The 10783-nt window shown below is 39.3% G+C and overlaps 1 protein-coding gene across 1 annotated transcript; it reads right to left on the bottom strand.

Annotated features, from left to right (window-relative positions):
• Window positions 1-3032: 3032 nt before the first annotated feature.
• LOC311019765 (uncharacterized protein) lies at window positions 3033-5732 on the bottom strand. The gene is made up of 3 exons (XM_084019337.1): window positions 4933-5732; window positions 4492-4774; window positions 3033-4285 (listed from the first exon to the last, which is right to left on the bottom strand). The coding sequence occupies exons 1-3, from the start codon at window positions 5202-5204 to the stop codon at window positions 3623-3625; spliced, it is 1218 nt and encodes a 405-aa protein (XP_083875463.1). The 5' UTR covers window positions 5205-5732; the 3' UTR covers window positions 3033-3622.
• Between the last annotated feature and the right edge of the window lie 5051 nt (window positions 5733-10783).

Genomic DNA, 10783 nt, shown 5'->3' on the forward strand with positions numbered 1-10783 from the left:
CTACCCCTCAAGGACCCTGAACTGACAAAGATCTAAAAACGTCCCCGTTGCTGAGTGGTCTTATTGTGAAAGAGTTATTATTTCAGCTTTAATGTGATGCTTTAATGAGATATTTGTGGCCTGTAAACCTTTATATCGTCCTAATTTCCATGTAAATCTTCATTGTTATGATAATACTAGACCACATGTCCCCCTGGTTTGTAAAAGGGAACCAGAATTATTATTGTTGAGGAAATTAATTATGCATCCTTTTATTTGAGAGAAAATTCTTCTTTTATTGAACTTTAAAGCTCGACTGTGCCTTTTTTTTGTGTTTCTTCAGACAGCACAGCATTTATTGCATTACATATCCATCAAAGAAAATGACATAAAAAACACACACTCTGATTTATCCTCAACTTTAAAATTCAACACCCTGTATGCAAAACAACTGTTGCATTTTACTGACTTTATTACACAAACTAACAAATAAATAACAAGATGCCATCCAGTTTTCAGTAATTGACCCGGGATTATCAGGTCATGGAGTCTCCTCCCCTGTGTTCAAAGCCTTATTTTAATAAATGAAAGGGAACTTTATGAAAACAAGACTTTTCATCAGGTGAGAAAAGCCATGTTTAAGCCAGCTTTAATTGGGTTTTATATTTCTCTCCCTCTGTCGTTCTGTTGCTATGAAGGATGCATTCACTCTTATTTTGTTGAAATTAAAACATTTTTAATTTAGATTGTCTCTCTTGACAGTAGAGCTGCTTTCATAACATGATACTGATGTCATAATTATCTAAGACGTGTGTCTTAACGAGAAGAATTAAATCTCACTTTACTTTGGTGTATTTTTAGTCATGGAGAGCATGTTGGTTTTGACTGTTAATTAGTGAACGTGAGGCCGTAATGAGAGATTCTTGACAAACTTGATTAAGTCGTTATTCGTGCAAAAAGTACAACGTGGTCAAATATAACGGATTTGTTTCTACCGTACATTTTTTCAAAGTAAGTTTCCAATGGGAACGCAGGAAGAGGCTTTTCCCAAGATGCATTGCACGCCACTGACAGAGGAGGCAGAAATACACTCTCACCTAAAATATATATCGTGAAGCGTATCATCCATCATAACAGAACATTTTAAAAAAATACTTTAATCAGATAACATTAGTTACCTCGTCTATGCTCTTTCTTGTCAATCGTAGCTGGTTGCTAGGCGACGGGAGCAGCAAAGGTGAGCCAAACAGGAAATCCTACGTCGGCTCCTTTAAAGACCACGAAGGCCGAACCAAGTGATTGTGTTTTCTTTGGACCCGTCCTCCGAAAGGAGCTAAAGATAGATAATTCTACAAACTGAAGTTGTCCGAACTTTCTTTTAATGGCTGCAGGTTTATGTTGTGGTTGAACGTAGTTTCTTTTTATTTTATTTTTATTTGGAAAAGACAGTTTTACAGAAAAACAACATTAATCAAAAACAAGATACTTTTTTAACGTATTTTCAAATGCTACTTTCAGATGAATAAAACTCGGCCCCTTTATTTTTATTTTAACTGTGGGACAGTGTGACAAATGTGAGTTACCAGATTTATAATTACCACATACTTTACAATTTACATCTCGAGGCCACAAAGAAAGCTGCTACTTATTTTTGAAGTTTTGCGTATTTTCTCCAGGTTTAGTTTTACAAGTTTTGTCCTTCGATTCTTGTGCTCTGAACGGTCCTCGTCTTATTACATGACTCATCTCCGTTTCCCCTGAGGACGGACCGCTGGAGTTCCTTTCATCAGCATCACTTCCTTTACAATCTTGACTTTTTAACACAATATCCGAGTCGAGGCGTCACAGACTCTCAGAAGAAGTTTATTTAACAATTACAACGCTGCGACACACGGAGAAGGTTTGTCGTACGCCTGTTGTGTGTCGTTAGGCGCTACTACAAGCCTAATGGCCTTCAGTGTGTGTTGTTGTAGAGTTCAGGGTTGGTACGGGTGCTGGAAATCCTTGAAAACACTTGAATGTTAGTGTTCAAAGTGTGAAAAGTGCTTGGATGTAGACTAAAGGTCTTGAAATGTGTGTTGTATGTGATGACATCTATGATAGAACAGAGGAAAGAAGATCTCCATATTTGAGGGACTGAAAACAGCATTTTGTGACATTTCTTTATGAAAAATGACTTTTGATGATGAACAGATGATGAAAATAGTTGGTGATTATATTTCTGTGGATCTGTTAGTGGAATTAGTTTTCCTTTCATTTGTGGTCCTTCTGTAAAAAGCTGTCTCCAAACATCATGTTGGTTGTTTAGAGGACAATAACATCTCATTTAATGTGATGAACAAGTGACAGAATAAGTAGACTGAATACTGACCATTGGATTGGTACAAATATGGAGTTTACCACAGCTGGAAGGGGCTGGAAAAGCATGGAGATGCACCTTGAAGTGCTTGAAAAGTGCTTGACTTTGGAGAAGGTGGAGGAACCCTGAGTGTACTTCATACCTCCACTCTGCGCTGCTTCAGGGGGGATTGTTGTAGTTTTACTCCACTACATGTATTTGACAGCTGTAGTTACTTTTTAAATGAAATACAAAAAAAATGGCATTATTTAAATGAGCGCATTGTGTTGTCATCAACCTTAGCAACATTAGCGTGTTAGCAGAAGTAGCATATGAACAGTCAGGATTATCTCTGTGATATATTTCCTTCTGGATCAATAAAGTATCTATCTATCTATCTATCTATCTATCTATCTATCTATCTATCTATCTATCTATCTCTTTCCACTATGACGGAGCATTTATTATTATTATTTATTATTAATATTCTGGGTTTTTCCACCAGATACATAGAAGACGTTCGTCCACTGTAACTAGTTGGATTCGTAGCGTGAGTACGGGTCAGGTTATTAGCTTTATTGATAATTGTTAGCGTATTCATCGTTTTCTGCTGGAAAACTAGTAAAATTACATATTAGGTCTGTGTGATATGATTCAATATACTTCTAATACATACAGTAGTATAAATATCTTAAAGTGGCTCTACATTAATGGACTTAAATTACAGTTTTTCTCAGTCGCTTTGGTACAATTCTCGAATCAGCCTCGCTATTAGCAAAACAGTAAGTGCATTTCTCAAAACAATTCGGACAAATGGCAAAACACCATGGATTGCCTGCAAAAGCCAGTCTCTTGCTCAAAATCCTTAGTTCATCTCTCAAAATTAAATATCTGTGTCAATGAACATGTCAGTGCCATCAGAAGGGCAAGTCCTTGTGTCATTGTGTATGGATAAGACAGTCAAATTGCTTAGTCATGTTGTCAATATCACAGTGAACTCTGGAGGGATGTTCTGATGTAAACTATGGCTAAATTTTTGATGACAATTACTGTATTGTACTGTAAATAGTAAGTTACACCTTAGTGTATGTGGGAGATTGTTTGCAAAAGGACAGGACAAGATTCACATTTACGCTTTTACTTTTTGTATTGTAATTTGTTGACAGTTGACAGATTGTTACAGTATACAAAAAGGAAAAGACAACACTGCACAGCACAAAGAAAAAAAGTAGAAATGTAAACATAGGACAATCTCCTCAGGGAAAACTGTACATGCAGTGTTGTAGGAATTACAGTGCAGTCTTCCTACACCTCCTGACGTTCCTGTATGTTGGGCCACATATTTTCATCTACATCACAACGAATATCTTCTCTTGCGATGCAGCGTGGAAAGAATCTTTTTGAGTGTCTTATCCAGCCTCTGCAGGCATCTGCTGTGATGTCATCACACGCAGCATCCATGGCAGCCAGAAGGGTCATCTGGGTATGGGGCTGGCGATCATAAACTTTCCATCTCCATGCTGAGAAAAATTCTTCAATGGGGTTGAGGAATGGGGAGTAGGGTGAGAGGAACTCCATCTTCATCCTGTTGTGGTTTGCAAACCATTGCCTGATGATATTGGAGCGATGGAAGCTGACATTGTCCCAAACTATCACATACATTGGCAAGTCATCTCCAATCTGACCCCTCTCTTGTTCAGGGATGAGATCCCTGTAGAGAGTGTCTAAAAATGTGACAAGATGCTCTGTATTGTATGGCCCAATAATGGGAATATGCGTTAGCACCCCATTCTCAGATATAGCTGCACCCATTGTTATGTTCCCACCCCGTTGGCCTGGCACATCAACTGTAGCTCTGTGGCCAATGATATTTCGACCTCGCCTTCTGCGTTTGGTAAGGTTGAAGCCAGCCTCATCCATGTAGATGAAGTTGTGTGGTGGTTCACTGGCTTCCAGTTCCATTATACGCTATATCCAGAAGATACAAAATGAATTTTATGAATTACTGTACATACATTTTCATTTTCGACAAGATACAGTTACATCAAACGTAAACAGCACACATTGCCTCTTCATTTCTACAGCCATAGCAAATGTGTAGTGTGTACCACTATATGATGCTGTATTGTACTGTACTGTGAGGTACAGTTACTGGATGCTCATGCATGTTTTACCTGTACATACTGGTAGCGGAGCTCCTTCACTCTTTCGCTATTTCTTTCAAATGGAACAGTGTACAGCTGCTTCATTCTCATTTGGTGTCTTTTCAGCACCCTGTCAATGGTTGAGATGCTGACAGTTTGGATGTTTTCAAATATGTTGTTGTCTTCTATAATGGCAGTTCTTATCTCCCTTAGTCTTATGGCATTGTTTTCGATAACCATGGTACAAATAGCCTCCTCCTGTTCAGGTGTGAAAAGGGGCCCTCTGCCACCCCCGTGAAGTTGTCTTGCAGTCCTATGTGGAAAAAAATATAGTGTAAATATAAAATATATATAGTGCAAAACACAAAATTGAGTCCAGTAAAATACATATACATGGACTGTATACTGTAAAAATGGAATAACGCATACGGTATTAGCCTACAGTACAGTACGTATTGTTAGATTACATACCTGTTCTCTCGACGAAAAGTCTGAATGATTGAGGACACAGTTGTTCTCCCAACATTTGGCTGCACCCTTCGACCAGCCTCGGCCATTGTAAGCCCATGATTGAGAACATGGTCTACAAGTGTGGCCCTTATCTCATCAGGCACGCGCATATGTCCTCGGCCTCTTCTGCCTCTTCCTCTGTTTTCCCTCCCAACTCCTCCGCCACGCAGCCTGATTCCTCTTCCTCTTCTTCTTCTCACTGGCTGTTGACCCCTTCCAATTTGTCCTTCCATTGTCAGACATTGTAAAATTGTGTTGTGCTCTGGCTTTATATATACTTGCCAGTTGATTGTTCATGACATGCAATTTCATTAGAAATCACCTGGGAATCACCTGGGAGCAATTTACCAATTACTATAGGACAGATTTAGAAAAAAAGTAAAAAAAAAAAAAAAGTTAAATGGAATTGTATATGAATATGCTTGACATATTGTGAAAACTTGTTCAAGCATTTTGCATGTAAAGACATACGCGATGAACTAATGCCTAAATGTTGTGGGTGGTGAGACTATTCAACAGAGACCCATTATAATGCATTTTGATCAAAATGACATAAGCAATTGATAATGTAGGAAACAGCAGAGAATTGTACATAATCATTTGCATGGATGGACCAAAGCATTTGCAACTTGTTCAAAGGAATGAGAATTTGCTTTTTTGATGTGCACAAGTGACACAATGATGTGAAGATTGAACAGGTAGTTTTGAGAATTTCAGTTCTGATCTGAGAATTGTACCAAATCGACTGAGAAAAACTGTAAGTTAATTGCTGTGTATCCATATATTAATATACTAACGCTTTGAAAGGAGAAGTACTTTTTTATTTAGCGTAAAATACTTTTACTTAAATTACATTTTTAATTCAGAAGCTATAAATATAATATAAATATCACAACAAGTTACTGATCTAAAAAAGTGCACCGCCCCGTCGGTACAGTGAAAACAAACCAGACATCAAAGTAAATGAGAAAGAGGTCACGTTTGAAAAGGAGGTAGTGTGGAGTATGATGAGTCTGATGAGGCATTGAAATTGGTTTTCATTAACTCATTTGCACACTGAATTATTCAAATCACAAGCGGGTAAAGTGATGTTTATGCGTGACCCTAATTGTCAAAATACTTCATTAGCAACATGCCGATGACGCCGTCCCGCTATGTTGGCGGCCGCGAGCGCCATGTTTGTCACGGCGGCGAATTAAACACTCCATCGGAGTAACATCGTGTACGGGTGTAATGTCTCCGGGGCTTGACCGAACACACACACACAAATTGAGCATTTCAAAATTGCATTAACATATTTTCAATATTCCCAAAACCTCAGCAGTTTGGTCATAATCCCCTGCTGGTATCTACACTTGGTGGAGCTATAATGAAGATATGAATAATAACGTCTTTTTAAACCTCCAAAGGATACTCCTCGCCCAGTACAGAATATATGTGAGCCTCATACCAGTCAATTCATAGAAAATGATCCAAATCAAGTTCCAACTTACAGCAAGCTCATCACATTTATTATTATTACTTTTTTAATAAATATAAATATAAATAAAAATAATAATAATGGAAATATATCTACGGTCACTCAGGGTTCAACGACAATCCACCTTCATCAAAAAACTCTCTGAAATCTGATGGCTTCACAAATGTTTTCATACATTTTTAATAAGGAAACAATCATTCCAGCACATGAGGGTGCTGAGTCATGTTTTTAAGCCTCAGCTTTCAGTAAACCTTTCAATAAAAATCCCCCTTTCTTGTGTTTTTGCTCAAAATGAGTCTCAAAAAAACAAACAGTGACCTCCTGCTTGTTTATGAGTAATATTTCATCGTCAAATATTTCCCAAAACTATAACAACAAAGGAAAACTTAAAGGGGCGGAGGTCATCTGCATTGGCTCTCATCCTCCGAGCGGCCTCCAGATACCACCGCCGCCGCTCATGCTGGACCTGACCTTTGGTTTGATGCCTTGCAGCTGGATGTCCACTGGCGAGCTTTAAAGGCGAGATAAAGCAGCCGGACGCCGCCGGCACAAACGAATCCACTTCTGCTAAAAAAAAAAATTAGAGAGATTCTTAAGCCACTATACTTGCGATGCTGTGATGGAGCTTCTTTTTTTGTACAATTATTTCATTTCAAATGAAACACTTCATGCTGATGAGGTCCAGCAGGTGTTTCTGCAACACGGTGTGAGAAGCATGGAAAAGGTGTAAGATCTATTCTTTTTAATTGGTTTAATGATACATTAATTTGGTTTGAATGTACCGCTCCAGCTTGATAAGATCACATGCAGAATATGTGACACCGCCGGTGTCAAAGCAAGCGGAGGCTGCAATGGATTCCTCTTTGTTTGCTTAGAAACGTTTCTAACAGAGTGAAATGATCCAGAAATATCTGATGGCAGACATGACGAGAGCCGGCAGCAACATCCGGTTCTGAGAAGTGAAGCCGAAGCTGGAGTGCCTTAAAGTTGTTGTTCTCTCTGCTGGCCACCAGGGGGCGACTCCTCTCTGATTGTATAGAAGTCTATGAGAAAATGGTCCTACTTCTCTCTGCTGGCAACCAGGGGGCGACTCCTCTCTGATTGTATAGAAGTCTATGAGAAAATGGTCCTACTTCTCTCTGCTGGCCACCAGGGGGCGACTCCTCTCTGGTTGTATAGAAGTCTATGAGAAAATGGTCCTACTTCTCTCTGCTGGCCACCAGGTGACAACTCCTCTCTGGTTGTATAGAAGTCTATGAGAAAATGGTCCTACTTCTCTCTGCTGGCCACCAGGGGGCGACTCCTCTCTGGTTGTATAGAAGTCTATGAGAAAATGGTCCTACTTCTCTCTGCTGGCCACCAGGGGGCGACTCCTCTCTGGTTGTATAGAAGTCTATGAGAAAATGGTCCTACTTCTCTCTTGATGTATTATCTCAGTAAACATTGTAAACATGAGTTTATGTCTCAATCTCTAGTTTCAAGTCTTCTTCAATCCAGCATGATGTTCATTTAGTACATTATGGTCCATTTAGAGTCCACCAGACCAGAAAGCAGGGGATGCTTTAGGGGGCGGGGCTACCTGCTGATTGACAGGTCCATTTAGAGTCCAACAGACCAGGAAGCAGGGGATGCTTTAGGGGGCGGGGCTACCTGCTGATTGACAGGTCGCTACTTGTTACCTTACCAAGCTAACCCGCTAATCTAAGTGAGAAGATTGGAATTGAATTAAATATGCTCTTCCCTCTTGAGTCCAACTTAATAAACGTCGTCTCCCGAGCTCACGTTCACCATCAGTGAACGTTCAGTCGTGGAAGCATCCCGCTTTTATATATTCCCTCTGTGTGAGATAACGGGTCACTGCGAGAACGATGATCAAACCAACGTTTTTATTCTCCACCGAAACGTCTCCGGTTCTCTATCGGTTCACAGATGATTGATATGCCAATTACATAGCGCCTGCCTCCGTGCTCACTGCCACGTGTAAGTCACTGTACCTTCCTGTAAGTATTACTGATCTCGGTGCTGTGGAAATGCTAGACTGCCATTAAAACCATACTGTACTCCGAGAAACTCGGGCGGTGGTGGGATCATCATAACAAAGTGCTACTTCTGTGTTTCCTAAACTGCATCCTAAAATAAATCTGAAGGGCAACAAGACTGGAACGAAGACAGAATGAGGATTATTTTTATGCAAACTGTGCTTCGGGGCCACAAGCAGATTCAAATTAATTTCAAAGGAATGGTTTGACATTTTGAGTTCATTCACTTTCTTGGTAAATATATGGAGCTACAGTCAGCTGGCCATTAAGCTTAAAGATGACCTATAATGTTTTTCTATGTTTCTCTTCATTTACTGGGTTATACAGGCGTCTGCCTTAAACTGTCATTCTCTCTGCTGGCCACCAGGGGGCGACTCCCCTCTGGTTGTATAGAAGTCTATGAGAAGATGGTCCTACTTATTATGAAGCTAACTTTGTTAGCAGCTTCACAGCAGAATCCACATGGATCCAGATCCAGTACGGGTGCCGCTCTGCTGCTTGTGTTCGTCACATAACTGTAAAAATGTAATTATATATAGCTATATGCCGATGTGCCATATTGTTACGGTATATTAAATGAATGTCACACTAACCAAATAATTGTACTTAAACCGCTCTATAATTATTTGCAGGTGTAACGATTTTTCCAACATGAATGAAACATTTAATTAGAACAAAATTGGATAAGTTTCCTTGTGCTGCACATGTAACCGATCTGGAGTCATATTTCATGGATTATAGCAGAAATGAATGACTTTGCCAGCTCATTCATCCATTACAAAGGTATTATCACTTAATCTGAATGGCTGAAAACTGACTCATATGAGATATCTTTATTAAAAAATGTCCAGGTCTACAATCCAGCACCTACCTATTTAACAGTCACATGCTGTTCATTAAGTCTCCCTCTCTTCCTGTCAGTCATATCTCACCCTGGCCATAACTCAGCTGGGGACATGAGTGATAACAGCACCATCGTGGGCCTTTTCAATTAGTTTCTGAGATCAAAAATATATAATCCTCATCCTTCATGCCAGGATGCTTTTCCAGATTACAACACAGTCTGTATTAATCATAAAATTTATGAACAAGAAGTCCGTGCTTGCATAACGCTGCCAGTCACATCGTCTGGCTCTGGGCACTGATAAGTACTCATGCATAAGCATAACAAAGATAATTAGGGGGTTGAAGTGTCTGTTTATGTTCTCCTTATTGTGGTCTTTTATTCTAGGCAATACATATACATATACAAAAAAGTAAAATAAATGACTCAGCTCTATGAGTCCTGTGGCAAACATTTGCAGAAAACAGGACCCCGCATGATGTTTGTTTATGCTAATTAGGCTTCACTGCACTTAGCTAAAGGTAAAGAAATGTGAATATTGTATGCTCAACTAAAACCACAAATATTTATACTGTGCAATAATGGCATGCAGCAATTAGCTTGCTGATTTATAAGGTGATAAAGTGACTGTGTCGCCATCATTATCAGCTATATATATATATAGCTGATAATGATGGCGACATATATATATATATATATATATATATATGTCGCCATCATTATCAGCTATATATATATATATATATATATATATATATGAGCAGCAGCTATGAAATGCCAGTGCTCATGATGTAATGCTCTCTCATTATCTCCCAAATAGTATAGATTACATTTGATGCAAACTTCCAACTTCCTCCACCAGGGGGAGCAGGAGGGATCGGAGGTCAGGTGGAGAAGTGGCTGTGACACGCACGACTTATGGACGCAATTAAGGTAAAACGCACATTTTTAGATCCAGCGTGACCTGCGCTTTCCGAGGATGCGGTTGTCACCGGCGCACGTTGTAGATAAATGGCGGTAACTCCGCTTAGAAGTCACGGAAACGGGACTTTTCACAACCACCTAATTTACGTGAAATTTTTGTCAATGTCAAAGTTACATGCGCATTTATAGCTGAACAGCTTGTAGTTAATTCGGCATACTTTTAATGGCGTTAATTTGCCAAAATATAACTAATAAAGAGTTAATTAGCATATTTCCCGGTAACTCCCGAAGTAGAATGGAGAACCACGCCCTTTCCGGTCTTCGCCATGGTACTTTCGGAAAATCAACAGTCAACGGCGATGTATATATATATATTTTTTTTTTATTCCATTAGAATTTCACCATAATCTATGACACTTGATGTTTGTCATTTTAAATATAATTTTCGTGTGAAAATGTACGTCATCATACCAGCCTAGCTTGGCTTGCTAGCAAGCAAGCTAGATTAGCTATGTTGTGAAATAT

The sequence above is a fragment of the Eutrigla gurnardus genome (genome assembly GCF_963514095.1).
Source record: "Eutrigla gurnardus genome assembly, chromosome: 10".
In the NCBI taxonomy this organism is placed as follows: Eukaryota; Metazoa; Chordata; class Actinopteri; order Perciformes; family Triglidae; genus Eutrigla; species Eutrigla gurnardus.